Consider the following 21,204-nt stretch of genomic DNA (forward strand, 5'->3'; position numbering starts at 1 on the left):
GAAACACACAGAGAAGATGTTTGATGTAGTTAAGGAGGTCAGGGAAGCATTTCCTGAGAGGACACTTGGACAGATGTCTTAATGAAGTTGGAGGAGGGGTTTGGAGAGAATTCTTATAAGAGAGAACAGCTTGTGCAAAGGGTCTGTGGCAGAAGGCAATATAGTGAGCATAAGAGCTGTTAAGCTCAGTAATGGCTGAAGTGAAAGGGAATTTGGTGCAAAATAAGGCTGGAGAGCTGATCGTGGGCCAGACCGTGAATGGCCCAGTAAGCTATGTTTTGTTCTTAGCTCAAGAGCTGAGAGCTCCTGAAGATTTAAGCAGAATTATATGTTTATTTAAGCACAGTTTTTATGCAAATAAAAATTACTTAATTTGTTTTAAAAAATCTACAAAAGAACATTTATGTCTCGTATTTATATCACAGGATTAAGAGAGTGTTAGGGCGCCTGCGTGGCTCAGCGTGTTAAGCCTCCGACTTCAGCTCAGGTCACGATCTCACGGTTATGAGTTCCAGCCCCACAGGGCTGTTGTCAGCAAAGAGCCCACTTCAGATTTTCTGTCCCCTCTCGCTGCCCCTCCCCAGCTTGCACTCTCTCAAAAATAAACATTAAAAAAATAAAAACAGGTAGTGCTTTGCAGATGTAAGTCTTTGGCTTTGGGTCTTAAGTTTCGTCTACTTCCTACGTTTTTCTCGAAAAAGGATTCCTCACTTAACGGGTTGGTTGGTCTAAATTGAGGCGCATCCTGGAGTTCCGGCGCGCTTTGTAGTCGTCATCATTTCACGTAAACCTGACGCTGCGGCAAAGGGGGGGCTGGGGAGGTTGCAGAAAAGTGGCATGTGATTGGCTATTTATCAACTGTATGGTAATTAAAGTGATGACTTGAAATGTCTTCTGAAACACAATATTCAGAAACGCTTTATCGAACTTTGGTAATGGAATGATTCTTCGGTAAACACATACCAGTGTACATTTGAAAAAATATTGATATTTAAGACAAAAAAACTCACCATTACTAAAATGTATGTCGGTTTCACTCACTCTGGGAACTCAAACTGTTGCTAGTTAAGACTATACTTTCAGGGATCATTTCTATAGTTCGTTACTAGAGAAGTTTCTCTGAACGTGTAGAGTACCCGAAACCACGAGGAGGAGGCGTAGTGTTCTCTCCTGAGCGTGAAGTTGGCTTTTAGTGCTGTTTTTATAGCTACTGATTGCCATTGATGATCGTTCTTTCTCCTCTTTAGGGGAGTAAGAGGGAGAGGACACAGTCTGAGTGGTTTCGTTTTTCATTGTAGAGCAATACAGAATTAATATGCTGTGTTACTGTTTTGAGAGAGCATAGCTAGGTGGTGTTTTTAACGATTTTACAAACCAGGTTATTTTAGGTTAATTCCCTCTTGAAGAGGATGGTATTGTGTTGTAGTGGAAGGTTTTACTTGGTGAGTTTATAGTAACTTGTGGATGTGGTTCTTTTTAGCTACTTTTTGTGGTTCTTTGGTTAATTTTGATCTCTTTGTACAACTCGGGTAGTTGGCTGGCTTTTTTTTTTTTTTTTTTTTTGTGCTTAAGGTGTTTGTTTTGAGGATGTAGCATGTTTGCATTAGAGCTGGGTTATTTTCTGTCCCAGTTTTTTGTGATAGTAGCCTGAGTATCATTTTTCCTATTTTCTAAGACAGGAAGATACCGTAGGTGTGCTTGTTTAGGGAGAAGGGACTGAGAGAGAATCCCAAACAAGTTCCACGCAGGGTTCAAGAGTCAGATACTGAATCACTTTTGGCATCCGGGTTCCCCTGTAACCTGGAAATAATTTCAATTCGGTTTCTAGCAGGGTAGGGTGGGATGCTTCCATACAACTTTCTGTAAATAACATTTTTGATGAATGAATGCTGGTTGTCTTCTAGTTGACTTGTGACTTGTTAGGTTTCTGGGGCTAATGAAAGCTTATTTTCTTTTTGGAAAAAAGCATTAAGATTTTCTTCAAGTGGGAATATCTCTAGTTTTATCTTAGGAAATTTCCTGACATTTGTATTGAGCCTTGCATTTGTTTTGCAGGAATTTATGTTGACGCAGTTAACTCCCTGGGCCAGACTGCACTTTTTGTTGCAGCATTATTAGGCCTTACGAAGTTGGTTGATGTTCTGGTGGATTACGGATCTGATCCAAATCAGTAAGTACAATAACATTTCTGCCTAGAAAATGAGTAGCATGCCTTTATTAAAAATTTTTTTAAATGTTTGAGAGAGCGCGAGCAAGTAGGGGAGGGACAGCCAGAGGAAGACACAGAATTTGAAGCAGCGTCCAGGTTCTGAGCCAGGTTCTGAGCCGTCAGCAACACAGAGCCAGATGTGGGGCTCGAACTCACAAACCATGAGATCATGACCTTAGCTTAACCAACTGAGCCATCAGGCTCAGCAGTATATTTTAAAAAAGAGTTGGGGCATTTAGAAAATTATTTGAGAAGATGTTAAGAGTCTTTGCTAACTTATATCAGAGAAATATAGCGGTATTAGCTATGTTGAGACATACTTTTAACTGTTAATAAGAAGTTTTCTAAGCAGTTTTACTAGGCCCAGTGAAATAAGTGGATCTTAATTAGTTATTAACAGTACAATTGCCATATTGCTACCCCAGGTTATAATTTGTGCGATTCACTTAAGCATTTTAATATACACACCAATCAAGTTCTTCTTTAATATACTTGGCATCACTTTCTCAGGATGACTTGTAATTGTGGTCTAAAAGAATCTGAGTTTAATCGTTGGCCCAATTTGTAATATGGAACAGCAGCATAATGTAATCAATCAGCTACACTTGAACATCCCTTCTCTGGGTAGCACTTTTGCTTTTCCCAGGGCTTTTCCAGGCACCAGCTTACTTGATCTTTACAACCACCTTCTCAAGAGGGAGGGGACAGTAGATATTTTTACAGTTCCTATTGGACAGAACCAGAAATAGATTTTGAACATTTACATGATTCTTGCCGATTTTCACAGGAATTACAGAATACAATTATAAAAGTCATAAAATAGCATTCCCATCTTACATGAAGAGTCCCTGTCTAATGTACTTAAAAAAATTTTTTAATGTTTATTTTTGAGAGAGACAGAAACACAGCATAAGCAAGGGAGGGGCACAGAGGGAGGGAGACACAGCATCTAAGCAGTCTCCAGGCTCTGAGCTATCAGCACAGAGTCCGATGCAGGGCTTGAACACAGAAACCGCGAGATCATGACCTGAGCTGAAGTCTGATAACTTAAGAGACTGAGCCACCCAGGTGCCCCTAATGTACTTTAAAAAACATTGATGTCAGGTTTGCAGGGGGGTGAGGAGGAGGTTTTGTTTGTTTTTTTGTTATAAGGTTGCTTGCTTAGTGGGAGAAAATTTGGAAGCTTGCAAATGTATATAGAAAAAATACCAGTTGACAAGTATTAGAATTCTGTAACCCAGATATAACTTAATGCAGTGAACATTTTGTTGTTTCCTTCTAGACTCATATACACTCTACTGTACTGTATGAATGTTTAATATAAAAGCTCAGGAGGTGCCTGAATGACTCAGTCGGTTAATCATCTGATTTCGGCTCAGGTCATGATCTTATAGTCCATGAGTTCAAGCCCCATGTGGGGCTCAGTGCTGACAGTTCGGAGCCTGGAGCCTGCTTCAGATTCTGTGTCTCCCTCTCTCTCTGCCCCTCCCCTGCTCACTCTCTGTCTCTCTCAGTCTCTCAAAAATGAATAAATGTTAAAAGAAAATTTGAAAAAATAATTTCAAAGCTCAGAAAGGAAAGGCTGCCTCACCTGTTTGTGGGTAACAGCATTATAGGAGGCCACACTGGGGAATCCCTGGAGTTCTCAGCAAAAATGCAGTATTTTCCAGTCATCTTCAATTACATCTATTTTGTGCAGGCTTAGAGTTGGGTTGTTTTAAGATCAAATTGTTCAAACATTTAATATTCTAGGTTAGGGAACTGAGGCCCAGAAAATTTAAGTGACTGGCCCATAATGGTGCATTAATGATAGAGCTGAAACCAAGAGCCCAAGTCTTTTTTTTCTCTTCATATTTTATTAATTTCTGAGAGAGAGAGAGAGAGACAGTGTGAGCAGGGGAGGGACAGAGAGAGAGGGAGATACAGAATCTGAAACAGGCTCCAAGCTCCGAGCTGTCAGCACAGAGCCCGCCGCAGGGCTTGAACCCAGGAACTGTGAGATCATGACCTGAGCCGAAGTCGGACGCTTAACCGACTGAGCCACCCAGACGCCCCACAGGAGCCCAAGTCTTAAGAACTCAGTTTGACTTTCCTTTTTTAGAAGTCCCCATGATGCCAGGGGGAGGTAGGAAAGGATATTGTCAAAGGAAGGAAAGCAAACCACATGAGTTTGTATTTTGTGGTAGGACTATTTTCACATTCATCATCTACTGATCTTCTGATCAAGGTGAAGGGAAATTTCTGGGAGGAAGTTGTATTCTTAGGTGCTCAAAGGAAGTGCTGTGGTGGCTAGAGCCTATTGAACACACAGAGTCAGTTGCCCGTGGGACCAAGTGGAGTCAATGGGTGCAGACTTTAAGAAGGGTTAGGAATGTGTTGCTGGGCAGGAAAGGGAGTCAGGGAGACCAGACCTTCCAAATTCCCAACTGGCTGAATATCCCAGTTTTTAATGTGAAGTCTCCCAGTATTAAATAGGCTATTGTTTTAAGTTCCTTTTTACTAGTTATTTATTTTAAAAAGTTTTTAAGTTTGTTTATTTACATTGAGAGAGAGTGAGCACAAGCTGGGGAGGAGCAGATTGAAAGAGAGACAGAATCCCAGAGAGGCTCTCGCCATCAGTGCACAGCTTGATGCAGGGCTTGAACTCATGAACCTGAGCCAATATCAAGAGCCAGATGTTTTAACCAACTGTACCATCCAGGCACCCCTTAAATTCCTTTTTAAAACATTGTGTGGGCCAAATAAAACATGCTTCTAGGTTACCAAAGCAGTCAGCAGGCCTCTAGTTTCATCCTCTGGGAAGATATGATAGTTGCTACAGCACAGTGTGCCATAGGAGACTGACCCAGAAACAGGAGGGTGCTCACGATGAGCTCTTGAGTGTGTACAGGCCAGCCTTGTTGGCACCACCTGGGGAGCTTGTAATTAGAGCACACATTCCTGGGCCTCATATTTGCAGATTCTGACTCAGTCTGGTGTGTACTTTGACAATCTGTATTTTTGACAAATATCCCAGTGGCTCATTAACTAAATTATGGCACACCCACATGTTAGTACATTATGCAGCTGTTTAAAAGAATTGAGGTGGCTTGGGGCACCTGGGTGGCTCAGTTGGTTGAGCGTCTGACTCTTGATTTCAGCGCAGCTCATGATCTCAGGGTTTGTGAGTTTGAGCTCCACATCGGACTCTGCAGTGACAGCACAGAGCTTGCTTGGGATTCTGTCTCTTCCCCTCTCTCTGCCCCTCCCCAGCTTGTACTCACACTCTCACTGTCTCTCAAAATAAATGAAAACTTAAAAGAATTGAGGTGGCTTGTATGTTATATGGAAATTTCTCCAAGAGAGATGAAATTAAAAAAGAACTTATGTGTAGAACAGTTTATATAGCATATTCTTATTCCTATTTGTATATGCAGAGAATAGAACATTTCTTTTTTTTTTTTTAATTTTCTTTAAAGTTTACTTGGAGAGGGGTGCCTGGGTGGCTTAGTCAGTTAAGCGTCCGACTTTCGCTTAGGTCATGATCTCGCGGTTCGTGGTTCGAGCCCTGCGTCGGGTTCTGTGCTGACTGCCAGCTCAGAGCCTGGAGCTTGTTTCAATCTGTGACTCCCTCTGTCTCTGACCCTCCCTTGCTCACGCTGTCTCTCTCTCTCTCTCCTAGAAATAAATAAAAAACATTAAAAAAAAATTTTTTTTTAAAATGAAGTTTACTTAGAGAGAGAGAGAGAGAGAGAGAGAGCACATGTGTACCAGTGGGGTTGGGGCACAGAGAAAGGGAGAGAAAGGGACTCAAGCAGGATCTGTGCTGTCAGCAGGGCAGAGAGAGAGAGAGAGAGAGAGAGAGAGAGCACATGTGTACCAGTGGGGTTGGGGCACAGAGAAAGGGAGAGAAAGGGACTCAAGCAGGATCTGTGCTGTCAGCAGGGCACAGCAGGGCTCAATTTCACAAACCTGTGAGATTATGAGCTGAGCCAAAATCAAAAGAGTCAAGACCTAACCGCTTAATCAACTGAGCCACCCAGGCACCCCTACAGAGAACATTTCTGAAAGGATGTAAAAACTTGTAACAATAGTTGTCTTTGAGCAAGAGAACTGAGAATCTAGAACTAGGAGACCTCTTTTTTCTTTAAAGATTTTATTTATTTATTTATTTAGAGTGCAAGCAGAGGAGAGGGGCAGAGAGAGAGAGAGAATCTCAAGATTTCATGCTCAGTGCAGAGCCTGATGTGGGGGTTGATGCCATAGTCATGATATCATGATCTGAGCCAGAATCCATAGTTGGAGTCTTAACCAACTGAGCCACTCAAGGGCTCCTAAAGATTTTCTTTACTTTTTTCTTTATTTTTTTCCAAATACTTTTTTTTTTTTTTAGTTTAATTATTGTGAGAGAGAAAGGGACTGTGAGCAGGGGAGGGACGGACGGACGGACAGAGGGAGGGAGGGAGGGAGAGAATCCCAAGCAGGCTTAGCGCTGTCAGCACAAACCCGTCATGAGGCTTGATTCCATGAACTATGAGATCATGACTTGAGCTGAAATCAAGAGTCAGATGCTTAACTGACTGAGTCACCAAGGTGCCCCAAGATTTTATTTTTAAGTAATCTGTCTACCCAATGAGGGCCTTGAACTTACAACCCTGAGAAGAATTATATGCTTTACAGACTAAGCCAGCCAGGCACCTTGGGAGACCAGGGAGACTTTTTCTTTCCTTTTTTTTTTTTAATTTTTAAAGTAGGCTCCTCACCCAGTATGGGGCTTGAACTCATGACCTCAAGATCAAGAGTCACATGCTCTCCCAACTGACCCAGTCAGGCACCACCACCTTCAGACTTCTTTCTTATCTTTCTTCTCCTCCTCTTCCTCCTCCTTTTTCATTTTGTTTCTTCTTCTCCTTCTCTTTTCCCTTCTGCCTTCTCCTTTTTTTTTTTAATTTTTAAATGTTTTTTACTTATTTCTGAGAGAGAGAATGTGAGCAGGGGAAGGTCAGAGAGAGAGGGAGACACAGAATCAGAAGCAGGCTCCAGACTCCGAGCTGTCAGCGCAGAGTCCAATGCAGGGTTTGAACTTGTGAGTCACCAGATGATGACCTGAGCCAAAGTTGGTCGTTCAACCCGACGGAGTGACCCACATGCTCCTGTGCCCTGTAGATTCTTTTTCTGTTTGTTTGTTTTTTCTTTCATAGTTTATTGTCAAGTTATAGATTCTTGATCAGATTGCTGGTGCCAAGGTTTTCGGGCCTCTACTGTGGGATTTGGGAGATAGAGACATTCTCACAAGAGAGGGATGGTGTCTGGTTAGGTTGTGCTTCACCAGCCCAACTTTAAGACCCTACAGACATGAAGAAATTGTTTCAGAGCAGCCGGTATCAAACGGCAATGAGAAAAGGAACAACATATTTGGAACCAGACCCACACCTGGTATGAATTTCAGCTTTGCCCTTTTGTTTTCTTATCTATATACTGGAAAATTATACCACCTTGAAGGTAGAGGTAAGGGTGGAAAAAGAGGATGTGGTTAAAACTTCTGTTGGCAAAGCCTCACAAATGCTATTATTATAATCCTCCTCCCAAAGGTTCCTGTGTAGAAAGAGAGCTTTGTGTCTCTTTGAATCCCCTCACCTTATACTGCCACTTCCCCCTCCAGCCGCTGTTTTGATGGGAGCACCCCTGTTCATGCAGCAGCATTTTCAGGGAATCAGTGGATCCTCAGTAAACTACTGGATGCAGGGGGTGATCTTCGACTCCATGATGAGAAAGGTCAAAACCCACAGACCTGGGCCCTGACAGCAGGAAAGGAGCACAGCACCGCGGTAAGGCTGGGCCCACTGTGTAGCCACAGCCAAGGCAGAGGTCTGAGCTGGGAGGCCAGGAGCCTAGTGGGCAGGGGCTGATCCTGGAGACAGCACAGGGCTTGCAGTGTCCTTGCTATTGGCACTGGACACACAGGCCTGGGTTGAAGGAAGTTACCCAGCTATAAAACCTCAGGCAAGTTTAGTGAACTTTTCTGGTCATCCATTCAGTGAGGAGGGAGAAGAGTATTTTGTTTTGTTTGATTTCGTTTTGTATTTTTAATGTTTATTTTTGAGAGAGAGACCATGTGTGAGCAGGGGAGGGACAGAGGGAGAGGGAGATACAGAATCCAAAGCAGCCGCCAGACTCTGAGCTGTCAGCACAGAGCCTGATGCAGGGCTTGAACCCACATACTGTGAGATCATGACCTGAGCTGAAGTTGGCCACTTAACCGACTGAGCCACCCAGGCACCCCATGAGGGACCCTTGACTAGCCCTTACTACATATCAGAGGTTCTGAATTAAATTAGTTCAATGTTAAGTCATTTAATCTTCACAACAACTCTGTCATGTAGATGCTGTTACTGTCCCCATTTGTCAAATGGGGCCCACCAGCCCACTGACCTTATGTAACCTGCTGAGGCTGCACACTGACAGGTGTGATGCATTCAAATGAGGTCTAAATAACATAACAGATGTAAAGCATAAAGTGTATGCACAATACTCAGCATGTGGAGGGAGGAGGGAGGTGGGCAGAGTCCCTTCCCTACCCCTGGTTCTCCCACTCATTAGTTGTTGGTCTTGGATAAGTAATTTTGCTCCTTCTGCTTTAGTTTCCTCATCTGTTAAAGGAGAGAGTGGGAGGAAATTATTGCCAAATCACCTCCTGGAAACATTCCATACCTGTAAAAATAGTCACGTGGGCCCTTCCCTTTCCAGAGATTTCCCTGTCAGGGGTTCCTGGTTCCTCAGCTCATTCATGTCAGACTCTTCCAGTTGCACTGAAGGCCAGGGTAGCCACTAGTCACTCCAACACTGAGCATTTTCACCCTGTGTTGCAGATGGTGGAGTTCATGCAGCGCTGTGCCTTGCACATGCAGGCCATCATACAGGGCTTCTCCTATGACCTCCTAAAGAAGATCGACTCCCCTCAGCGCCTCATCAGTGGCCCACCCCGGTTTGGCGGCCTCATACAGGGGTGAGTGCTGCCTCGAGCCAAGTGCAATATTCAGCAGGTGTCACCCCCCCCCCCTTTCTTGTAGGAGCCCTGCACTGTGGGCCACCATGGTCCCCTCCGTGTTGGTTTCCTCCAGGATCTGGTCCACCCTAAGTGGTGAGCTCTGAAGGAGAGGATGTGGCCACTTAAAAACGTGCCCAGAGGAGCACCTTCAGCTGTTGTGCCTCTATCCAGAACATCCAGGGGAAATGAGTTCCGGGCTCTAGTGGGAACCACCCTGTGGTTAGCAAAGAAAGAAAAACTTTCCAGGTCTGAGGAGCCCAGCAGAAAACTCCTTCCCAGCAGAGCAGCCAGCTGGCTTTTTGTTTTCCCAGACCATGGAAAGAGTGTTCCTTTATCCCTAACTAAGACTACAAAAGAACACAAATACTTAGCCCAGTGTCCTCAGGCTGTGTTAAGCTGGCCTGATTTGCTGCTAGCTGGTGGGCAGCCCCCCTACTACCCCCATTACAGCTGCAGGAGGTAGGTTTCAAGTTTATCTCCATGCTTAACTGCACAACTATTTAAAATTCTTAGGGCTTAAAATAAAACAGAATAAAATTCTTAGGGCTTTATTGATTCAGGGTTTGTATCAAAAGAATCCTTTCCATTTTGATTTTCTCTGATGGCATCACTTTCTGTAATCAGGGTTGCAAGACTTGTCACACCCTTGCAAGCTTCCTTGTTCTGTCCTTCCCTGCACAAGTCTGATTTTCTTCTGGTAACCCGGGTGCCCTTGGCTTCTCAGGAAAGATGAGTTAATTCCCTTGAGGTCTAGTTACTACTAACTGCTCCCTCTTCTGCCACTCTGGCCAGTCTCTGCTAAAAACCCTTTAGGGCATCCCCCATAGCTATCAGGATAAACTCCCACTCCCCTCATCTGACCTTGGAGGCTCTGCTGGGCTCACCTCCTCCCCCCGACCAGACCCCCTGCCCCCCAGACCCTTGTGTGGAGTTTCCTTATTCAGAGTTTGGAGAGACTTGTCCCAGTTTGTGATTATTTTATTTCTATGTGTTCTTGCCTGTTTCTAATAAGACTGAACACTGCCAACTGAGAAAAGGAGGCAAAGTCTCAGAATTGCAATTCAGGGAGCACAGATCGTGGTAGCAAGCAGAAAAGTGGGGGAAAGTGAGCCTTTTTTATGAGAAAGAAGAAGGGGACTAATTATAGAACTTAGATAAAGAGGGAAAAGTCTGTTAACTGGTACTAACTGCTTGAGCAGTTTTTGATTAACTTTCTATTTTTATTGGTGCCATCAAATAAAATTATTCTTGGTGTGCATCAGTAAACTATTTTGTCTTAAAGTTCATACCAACAGTTTTATGGCATGCACGCCATTTGTTCTATTGAATTTTATGGGCAACTTCTTTTAAAACAATTGCCACTTCTGGCCCAGTTCAGGAGTTCAGGAGTTGGAAAGGAAGATAGAACTTCAATACAGAGTCTCTCACATCCAGAAATTTTATACGGTTCCAGAACGCCAAGAGGACAAGGCCTATGTGTGTCTTGCTCGCCACCACCAGCCCTTCACTGTTGTGTGGCAGGGCTGAGTACAAGGTGAGCGGTGCATGGGCCAGCCTAAAGGAAAATCCAAGTTAAGTGTTGAGAAACTTAAAAAATTTCAGTTACTTATCTAGACATAGCATCTATTTTATAGTTAGATAAAACATTATTTTTTTTAATGGGATTGGACCACATAGTAGTTAATGGAAAGTAGAGTGGACGTACATACATCCCCTCTTTTTAATGTAAAGAAAACACATGAATCCTTGAGATAAGAATTGGAACTGTGAGTGAGGCTATGTCGGATAAGATTCCTCACAGGTACCCGTCTACATAGAGCCTGGTTGGGGGAAAGAAAAAGTGCTGAATGAGAAGACAGATGGTTGTGTGGTTATAGATAACTGAAGTCGGGTCCCCTCTTCCACCTAGCTGAATTTACTTAAACAGACATCATCCGAGAAATTCAGGTAAAAGAGCAAGAAACGTTGATCTGATTGCAGTTATAGCCCGGGTCCCTGCTGGATAACAGCCAGCTCCACTGCTTAAATGGAGCTCATACCCTTTTTTTTTTTTTTTTTTTGCATGTTAAAATAAATTTTAATGATCTCTACAGTGATTTTATTTTATTTTTTTTAATGTTTATTTTTTTAAATTTTTTTATTTTACAAATAGTTTATTGTCAAATTAGTTTCCACATAACACTCAGTGCTCATCCCCCAAGTGTCCTCCTCCATGCCCCTCCCCCCTCCCCTCACATCCATCAGTCCTCAGTTTTTGTCAGCATTCAAGAGTCTCTCATGGTTTGCCTCTCTCCCTTTCCCCCACCATTTCCCCCCTTCTTCTCCCCCTTGTTCCTCCGTCAAGTTCCTCCTAATTCTCCTATACGTGCAAACATATGATACTTGTCCTTCTCTGCCTGACTTATTTCGCTCAGCATAACACCCTCAAGGTCCATCCATGTTGCTACACATGGCCAGATTTCATTGTTTCTCATTGCCATGTAGTATTCCATGGTATAGATAAACCACATCTTCTTGATCCATTCATCTGTTGATGGACACTTAGGCTCTTTCCATGTTTTAGCTATTGTGGAGAGTGCTGCTATGAACATTGGGGTACATGTGCTCCTATGCCTCAGCATTTCTGTATCCCTTGGGTAAATTCCTAGCAGTGCTATTGCTGGGTCATAAGGGAGTTCTATTGTTAGTTTCCTGAGGAACCTCCACACTGTTTTCCAGAGGGGCTGTACCAGTTTACATTCCCACCAACAGTGTAGGAGGGTGCCCGTTTCTCCACATCCTCGCCAGCATCTCGAGTTCTCTGATTTGCTCATTTTAGCCACTCTGACTGGCGTGAGGTGGTATCTCAGTGTGGTTTTGATTTGTATTTCCCTGATGAGGAGGGATGCTGAGCATCGTTTCATGTGTCTGTTGGCCATCTGGATGTCCTCTTCGGAGAAGTGTCTGTTCATATCTTCTGCCCATTTCTTCACTGGGTTGTTTGTTTTTCGGGTGTGGAGTTTGGTGAGTTCCTTATAGATTCTGGATATTAACCCTTTATCTGATATGTCATTTGCAACTATCTTTTCCCATTCCGTTGGTTGCCTATTAGTTTTCTGGGTTGTTTCCTTGGCTGTGCAGAAGCTTTTAATCTTGATGAGGTCCCAATCATTTATTTTTGCTCTTGATTCCCTTGCTTTTGGGGATGTGTCAAGTAAGTTGCTGCGGTGGAGGTCAAGGAGGTTGTTTCCTGCTTTCTTCTCCAGGGTGTTGATAGTTTCCTGTCTCACGTTCAGGTCCTTTATCCATTTTGAGTTTGTTTTTGTGCATGGTGTGAGAAAATGATCTAGTTTCATTCTTCTGCATGTTGCTGTCCAATTCTCCCAACACCATCTGTTAAAAAGGCTGTCTTTTTCCATTGGATATTCTTTCCTGCTTTGTCAAAGATCAGTTAGCTCATACCCTTTAAAAGCCGCTCACACACCTGAGAGGCCCCAGATGGGAAGGCGGAGTCTTATCAGCTGTATCCTCCTGTTCTGGTGCTGCTGGGGAGGCCTGCCTTTGCTGCTACCTCAAAATCTGTTCCCCCGGGCAGGAAACAGTTGCTGTCCCCTGGATCTTTGAGGCCTGAGCATGTAGCCTCCGTTTCTAGAGGTTAAGAATTTGGTATAAGAAGGGGGCGTGTCCACTCAGATTATGGTAACCAGATAGCTTATACTCCATGCTGGGCTGCTTTGCAAGTGAAGGGGATGCTACCACGAATGATGCTGGAACATTACGTATAAATTGGGATGGTCAGTTTACTTCAGTCCATATTGCGGAGTCTTCATTTAAACCTCACAGCAGCTAAAAGTGAGGAAGGGACAGCCAGGCCCAAGTTGCCAATGAGATAGAGACTAAAAGTATCTCTGAAAGCAGAAGTAAAGAATTTGCTTCTGTGCATGAAAAGTGGGCACATGGAGTCTCTCAGAGCTGATGTGGAGTGAGGAGGAGTACACACTGTTACCTGCAGCTCCTTTGCCATTTGCTGAGGGAGAGAAAATGGCTCTGGCACTAGCAACATGTTTTGTCCTTCAATCTGAGCCTAAACTACTCAATCAGAAACCATTAAGTAAGTACCTACTACATGCATGGCACCATGCCAGCCTCTGGGAGCCAAAGAAATATAACCCATTCCTTTCAAGATGCTTTCAGTTCATGGGGGTCCCAGTGTACAGTGTCTCAGGGTGGAGATTTGGGTGTGGTATGTGGGAAGAACAGTGGCTGAAATGAGCATCAGGGTCTGTCTGGCCTCTCCTGCTCTGTGACCCCAGGCCAGCAGGTTCCCCCTCTCTTGGCTCCATTTGTCCCATCTATAAAAATAAAAGCTGGGTAAGATGTGTTTTGTTCTTAAAAAAAAAAAAAAAAAAAGATACGTTTTGATTCTTTCCAACTTTGGCCATCTGAACTCATCATCTTTTGCTGCATATTGAATCCACCCCCAAGCCTACCAAACTTAGCAGTTTCAAACAACAATAAACGTTTGTATCTCACACAGTTTCTGTGGGTCAGAATCTAGGGAATGGTTTAGCTTTGTGGATCTGGCTTATGGTGTCTTAGGAAGTTGTAGTCATGATGTCAGATGGGGCTTTATCACCTGAAGGCTTCACTGGCACTGGACAGTCCAGTTCCAAGATGGCATACTCACATGGCTGGCAAATTGGTGCTGGGTGTTGGGCCTCTCTAGAGGGGTGCTGGAGTGTCCTCACAACGTGGTAGCTGGCCTCCTTCAGATCAGGGGATCCGAGAGTGATCAGAACAGAAGCCCTGGTGGATCTAGCATTGGAAATCAACCACTGCATCATTTATTCAGTGTCCAATTGGCCTAACAGGTCTGCCTTATCTGAAACCCACAAAGGCAAGATTACCAGGAGGTAGAAATCACAGGGTCTTCTCATAGGTTGGCTGTTACATCATCTGTAGTTTCATGATAAAAAGTCCAGTAGTAAAGACAAAATCAACTACACATTCTCATAGCTTGGTTCAGCATTGTTCCTCTGGATATGGTTAATTCTTACTTTTCTTCCTTTTAAACATACTTCTAGAAACCCTAATGGCTCTCCTAATCGACTGCTGAAAGCTGGAGTCATTTCTGCACAAAATATCTACAGCTTTGGCTTTGGGAAGGTAAGAGGTTGCTACTGACACCCAGCATTTGTAGGGTTAACTGGAAAGCCACCTGGCCCTGGCTCTGGCCCCACTTCCCCCAGCCTTGTCCAACTCTTCCTTCCTTATCCTCTCCAGAGTGTTACGTTTCTTCTTTACTACTTTTTCAGGACAAATAACTCTTAGTGAAAAACGGAGAAAGCCCTGGAAAGTTCCCTTGAATGACCTTAGGCTAGATTTGGGGAGTTTAGGAAATTATCCTTTCATCAGTTCCCAGTGAGGGCCCCCAACTTGTCTCCCTGAAGAGAAGCAGAGAGCTACTCTGACCCCTTGGGTCTTATTTATGGTTGACTTGCCCTCCATAACTTTTTGTTGGAATGCCTTTAAGGCATTGAGATTTTGAACTGAGAAATGTTCTGAGGGAAAATACCATTTAGGTTCTTTGTTCTGCCCGTCAGAGAGAGACATTTGGGAATGTAACTGGCTGTCTGGGTGATGTTTGCTGACGGTTTAGTTCCTAGTCCTGCATCTTTGGTTGTGCCTAGGCAGCTTTGGGTGGGAAGGCGGGAGCAGGAATGTTGGCTGCATGTGGGTCTGGGTTCTGCGGGGGCACAAGAGGCCCCTGAGCCACAGCCTGGTACTTCAGGCAGGCATCTGACATCTCTTCATGAGCCTTGGTTTCCTCACTAGTAAAAGGGAAAGAATATTACAACTTTGCAGGATTTCTAGCAGATGAAAGATAGTATAAATTAAAGAATAATATCCAATGCATAGAGGAATTCAGCAACTTGGTAAATAGCAGCTGTTGTTGTTTTTAGCTAGCACAGGATTCTGGGGGCATTTTGCTTTTCCTGTTTTCTCCCCTCAATTTGAAACTGTGCTCTGCTTTCAGTTTTATCTCACAGGGGGAGCACAGCTGGCCTACCTGGGATCTCTTCCAGTAATTGGAGAAAAGGAAGTGATTCAAGCTGATGATGAACCTACCTTCTCTTACTTCAGTGGCCCCTACATGGTCATGACCAAGTAAGCAGAAGTTGGCCAGTGGAAGGTCTGATTTAATCCCACAGGAAGGGTGGACTTCATGTAATTCCCTTATGTGTGGAAGGTTTCTCCCCAAACACAAGGAACACTGAAGAACATATATCTAAATCAGGGTTTCTCAACCTGGACACCATCTATGGTTTTGGCTGGTATGCTTTGTCATTGGAAGCTGTCCTGTGCAGTGTAGGATGTTTAAGAGCATCTCTGGTTTCTACTCACTAGATACCTATACCAGCCTCCGCTCACCCCTTTCCCCACTGTTGTGACTGGGACATTGCCAGATGCACCCTTCCCCCTCCCAAGAACAACTTATCTAAAGGATTACTCATGATGTTGTTCTCACCTCTCTGTTTTCTATAGTTAGAGGCAGCTTAGTGGTGACCGTCTGGCCTCTGATATAGGCCAGGGGGTATTGATTGAAGCCTTTGTGGAAGCCAGAACAGGCATCAGCTACAGCTCTTACCAACCTACTGTGGGAACAGGGTGGGGGGCAGTAATTGGATTTGTCTATGACAGAAGTCCCTAGGGTGTTCTCAGTCCCCGGAGACCTGGCCCCTGCAGGGTCCCAAGAGTTAGCTTGGCCAAAGTCTTTTGGTCTGCTTGAACATGGATGCTTCTTCCCTGCCTAGAAGAAACACTTTTCCAAAAAGGCCTCTGCCAGACTCCTGAGACCCTCTGTCCCCTTCAGATACACCCCTTGTTTCCTGCCTGTACCACAGATTTGTTGCCAGGTTCCCCCTCCTCTCTGTCTTACTGCTGTGGTCTTTGTTCAAGTCATCAGTGCCCCTCACACAGACTGGCTTCCTAGCCAGTTCCCCATTCTATGACTACCCCTCCCTACCATTCCCCACACTGCTGGTGCTGTATTGTCAGCACGGAGCCCAATGCAGGGCTTGAACTCATGAACCATGAGATCATGACCTGAGCTGAAGTCAGATGCTTAACCGACTAAGCCACCCAGGCGCCCCTAATGCTGTTGCCTTTCTAAAATGCAAACCTGGGGGCGCCTGGGTAGGGTCCTACTCTTGATTTCAGCTCAGGTCATGATATTATGGTTTGATTCATGAGATCAAGCCCCACATTGGGCTCTGTGCTAACAGCATGGATGCTGCTTAGGATTTTCTCTCTCCCTTTCTCTCTGCACACCCCACGCCTCCAAATAAATAAATAGGTGTGCCTGGGTGGTTCAGTTGGTTAGACATCTGACTCTGGATTTCAGCTCAGGTCTCATAGTTTTGTGAGGTTAAGCCCAGCATGGATTGAAAGTGCAGAGAGAGCTTGAGATTCTCCCTCTTTCTCTGCCCCTCTCAAAATAAATAAACTTTAAATAATTAAAGACAAACATTGAAATATTTTAAAAATGCAAACCTAATGGAGTCATTCTCTCCCTCGAATCCTTCAGTAATTTCCTACCACCCATACTAAGTTCCAGAGCATGCTTTAGGACCAGAGGGCAGGGGGAGGGAAGACCCAGTGCTGCATGGTGGGGAGTGCTTTACAGATTCTTTGTAAATGCCACTTTTCCAGTCTTTGTCTGGGAGAGCTGCTCATTCCCTGCAGCTCACACTTTCTCCTGCCCTTGTAGCCTGGTGTGGAACGGGAGCAGGGTCACAGTGAAGGAGCTGGATCTCCCCACCCACCCTCACTGCAGCAGGCTTCGGCTGGCTGACTTGTTAATTGCAGAGCAGGAACACAGCAGGTGAGAAGGAGGCCCAAGGGTCTGGTGCATTACAATCCGGGTCTCTTTACAGACCAAGGTTCAGGACTACACAGTGCTGTTGTAGGGATGTGGAGACCAGCCCTCTCACCCTCAGCATTTCCTGTTGGAATGGGCTCATTTGACTTCTAAGGGTTACCAAGAGAGAGAAAGGGGAATTAATGGATAGCCTGACGGGCGGTTGGGGGGGAGGCGGATGGTGGTGCTGAGGGGCTTAATTCTGTTAGCTGATTGACTTCCCATAACCCATGTCTCTGATGGTTCAGCCTCCATCAGGCCAGCAGGCCCTGAGGCCCACCCTCTTTTGGGCCCTATGCCCAACAGGACAGAATGCACAGTCCTGTCTTCATAGATGATGGCTGTGCATGAGATCCACACAACTGAGGAACTGAGTCTCTGCATCAATGGTCATTGAAGACATGCCCATGGGTGTACCTTAGTACCTTATGTTTCCTACAGCTCCAGGGTTAATCCTTCAGCTCTTGCTAAGGCAGGATCTTGGTTCATGGTTTCACACCAGGACTGCTGAGTGAATGGACCTGGTTTCTTGAGTAGGATCCTTAGCCCCTGCAAGAGATGTATCAGAAGCCAAGCTCTTCTTTTTGGGGGAAATCAGCCTAAAGGGACCCTAGGAGGCTAGAAGGATGCATATACACAATGTGGGCTTTGATGTGAGGCTGAGGGTGTGTGACTTTGGGCAAGTTTCTGACATCTCCCTGACCTTGTTTTCCTTATCTCAAAAATGAGTATAATATATTTCCTGCAGGTGTTTGTTAAGATGGAGATGATGTAAAGTCCCTTGGTCAGTAGCTCTTGGTGAGCATTGTCCTCCTGTCCTCTTGTCCTCGGTGTTGCTGACTAAGCCCTCAGGGTCTGATCAGTGAGAGACCATAGATTCCCCTATCTCCCTCTCACCCCACCCATCCTGTTTCCTTAGAAAAACATTAGGTACAAATGGTATTTGTTTAGAATATGTTCAAGGGGCCTAGGAGGAAGGAAAGCACTCATTTTTTCATCATAACTTCCTGCCCTTTACCTTGTCTGAAGCTGCTTTTGTTTTGTAGCAAGCTGCGGCACCCCCACCTGCTACAGCTGATGGCTGTGTGCCTGTCCCAGGACCTAGAGAAGACCCGCCTTGTTTATGAGCGCATCACTGTCGGCACACTATTCAGTGTCCTCCATGAACGGGTAAATGGCTGTTTTGGGTGAATTTTCTCTTGCTGCCTCCCCCACTTCTCCGCCCTCTTCCCCTACCCCAGCAGTGGAGTTCCCATTTGTGTATGTGAGGACAATAAACCTCCTAAGTCTTTACTCTCTAGGAGTATATAACTCACATAAGGACCTGGTTGGAACTAGTGTTACTTTAGCGTCTGTCCTGTTTTTTCTTCAGACCTCTAAGAGTTCAGCAGACCCAGAAAACACACAGATGCATTTCTAGCTAACTGTAATTACACAGCCCCTGGCTTTGTTTCCCTGTAGTTTTACTCATTCTTTTCAGGGCCTTTGCTGTAGAGAGAAGCTTGTTTATACGCAGACCTGTATCATTCCCTTTCACTTTTCAGATTTCCTTGTAGGAACATTTTCCAGGGCCCACAGACTCTCTAGGTAGTATGCTTTGGGCTGAGATGTGGCTTCAGATAGGTCCTGAAGCATTTCTTTTTCTTTCTCCATGACTTTATTCTAAAGATCCTGGGCTGGAATGAGAAGAGACCTTCCAGGAAGGGCCCTTTCCCAAAATGGTTAGCCATTCCTCGTGCCTAAGAACTTATTAGTGTTATTTCTCTTCCCCTCCCTTCCCTTCCCTTCCTCTCCCCTTTCCTGTCATTTGATGAAGGCATACCTTAAAATGCCATTTCTCTGGGGAATAGGATAGAGAGCTCAGAAATAAACCCACGCTTATATGGTCAGTTAATGTGCAACAAAGAAGCCAAGAACATACAATAGGGAAAAGACCATTTCTTTATCAAGTGGTGTTGGGAAAACTGGACAGCTACATGCAAAAAAATGAAATTGGACCACTTTCTTAGGCCATACACAAAAAATAAGCTCAAAATGGATTGAAGATCTAAACATGAGACCTGAAACCATCAAAGTATTAAAAGAAATCATAGGCAATAGTCTCTTGGATATGGGCCTTAGCTTAGCAACAAATTTATGAATATGTCTCCTCAGACAAGGGAAACAAAAGCAAAAATAAACTATTGGGACCACACCGAAATAAAAAGCTTTTGCACAGCAAGGGAAACCATCAGCGGAACAAAAAGGCAGTTGACCAAATGGAAGAAGATATTTGCAAATGATATATCTGATAAGGGGTCAATATCCAAAATACATAAAGAACTTATACAACTAAAAGAAAAAAGTCAGATAATCAGATTAAAATGGGCAGAAGACCTGAATAGATATTTTTTCAAAGAAGACCTACAGTTAGCAGACACCTGAAAAGATGTTCAATATTACTAAACATCAGGAAAATACAAATCAAAACCACAATGAGATATCACCTCATACCTGTCAGAATGGCTTAGTATCAGAAAGACAAGAAATAACAAGTGTTGGTGCAAATGTAGAGAAAAAGCAACCTTCTGGGGTGCCTGCGTGGCTCAGTTGGTTAAGCATCCAACTTTGGCTCAAGTCATGATCTTGCAGTTAATGAGCTGTGCTGACAGCTCAGAGCCTGGAGCCTGCTTCAGATTCTGTGTTTCCCCCTCTCTTTATCTGTCCCCTACTCGTACTCTGTCTCTCTCTCAAAAATAAATAAAATCTTAAAAAAATGAAAAAAAAAGAAAAAGGAACCCTTTTGCAGTGTTGATAGGCATATAAATTGGTGCAACCACTGTGAAAAATAGCATAGAAGTTTCTCAAAAAATTAAAAATAGAACTACTATATGATCTAGCAATTCCACTACTAGGTATTTATGAAAAGAAACTGAAAATACCAATTCAAAAATATATATGCACCCCTATCTTTACAGCAGCATTATTTATAATAGCCAGACATATGGAAGCAACTTAAGTGTCCATGAATAGATAAATGGATAAAGAGGAAGCACGATATATGTACATATCTATTTGATAGGTGTATATATGTATATATAATATATATGATAAATATACATGAATATATAACGTGAGATTATGATACTGTGAAATGTTTCACACATGGAGTTTTTATTCAGCCATAAAAATGAATGGGATTTTGCCATTTTCAACAATGTGGATGGACCTAGAGAGGATATTATGCTAAGTGAAATAAGTCAGTCAAAGAAAGACAAATGTCCTATCATTTCAATTGTATGTGGAAACTAACCAGTCAACCAAACAGAAACAGACTCATAAATACAAACTAGTGGTTGCCAGAGGGGTAGAGGGTGGGAGGTGGGCAAAATAGGTGAAGAAGAATAAGAGGTACAAACTTAACAGTTATAAAATAAATCATGGAGAGGTGCCTGGGTGGCTCGGTTTGTTAAACATTGGACTTTGGCTCAGATCATGATCTCACAGTTTTGTGAGCTCAAGCCCTACTTCAGGTGAGCCCCAATGATCTCTCCTCCTCTCTCTCTCTCTTTCTTTCTCTCTCTTTCCCCCCCTCCCCCTCACTACCTCTTGTGGGATTTTCTCTCTTTCTCTCTCTATCTGCTCCTCACTCACTTGCACCCTCTCTCTCAAAAAAACAAAAACAAAAACTAACCAAAATAAGTCATGGAGATGAAAAATATAGTGTAAGGAATATAGTCAATATTGTAGTAATGTATGGTGACTACACTTACCATGGTGAGCATTATGTAATGTATAGAACTTTTGAAATATTGTGTTGTATGCCTGAAATTAATATAACATTATATGTCAATCATATTTCAATAATAATTTTTTTTTTAGAAAGAATGCCATTTCTCTGGGGAGAGACCAATATGACTTTAATCAGTCAGCTACATTGGTGTGAGTGAATTTCTTTCCCTTTTAGGATCAGCCATCTGCCTGGGGCAGGAGCTGGACTGGTCCTTTAAGCTTCCAAGTTTTTAGCAGCACAGGCCTGGATGGGTGCAGGGTAGGCTCATTGGTGGTGATGGTAAGGCCACCCTGGAT

General features: G+C 43.8%; 1 protein-coding gene and 1 non-coding gene across 6 annotated transcripts in view; both read left to right on the plus strand.

Moving 5' to 3' along the window:
* TEX14 (testis expressed 14, intercellular bridge forming factor) overlaps positions 1 to 21,204 on the plus strand; it is an 86,150-nt gene that overhangs the window by 19,007 nt on the left and 45,939 nt on the right. For all 5 annotated transcript variants that reach the window (XM_039247338.1, XM_039247341.1, XM_039247342.1 and 2 more), the window contains exons 2-8: positions 2,056 to 2,170; positions 7,851 to 8,016; positions 9,058 to 9,194; positions 14,300 to 14,381; positions 15,253 to 15,383; positions 16,987 to 17,100; positions 18,183 to 18,306. In XM_039247338.1, coding sequence (XP_039103269.1) covers positions 2,056 to 2,170; positions 7,851 to 8,016; positions 9,058 to 9,194; positions 14,300 to 14,381; positions 15,253 to 15,383; positions 16,987 to 17,100; positions 18,183 to 18,306 — 869 coding nt within the window. The remainder of the gene's footprint in view (positions 1 to 2,055; positions 2,171 to 7,850; positions 8,017 to 9,057; positions 9,195 to 14,299; positions 14,382 to 15,252; positions 15,384 to 16,986; positions 17,101 to 18,182; positions 18,307 to 21,204) is intronic.
* On the plus strand, positions 1,068 to 1,281 carry LOC120241954. Its single transcript, XR_005530996.1, has one exon. It is a non-coding gene; the product is annotated as a small nucleolar RNA U3 (small nucleolar RNA).

Source organism: Hyaena hyaena, unplaced genomic scaffold (genome assembly GCF_003009895.1).
Source record: "Hyaena hyaena isolate Hyena2069 unplaced genomic scaffold, ASM300989v1 scaffold_298, whole genome shotgun sequence".
NCBI lineage: Eukaryota > Metazoa > Chordata > Mammalia > Carnivora > Hyaenidae > Hyaena > Hyaena hyaena.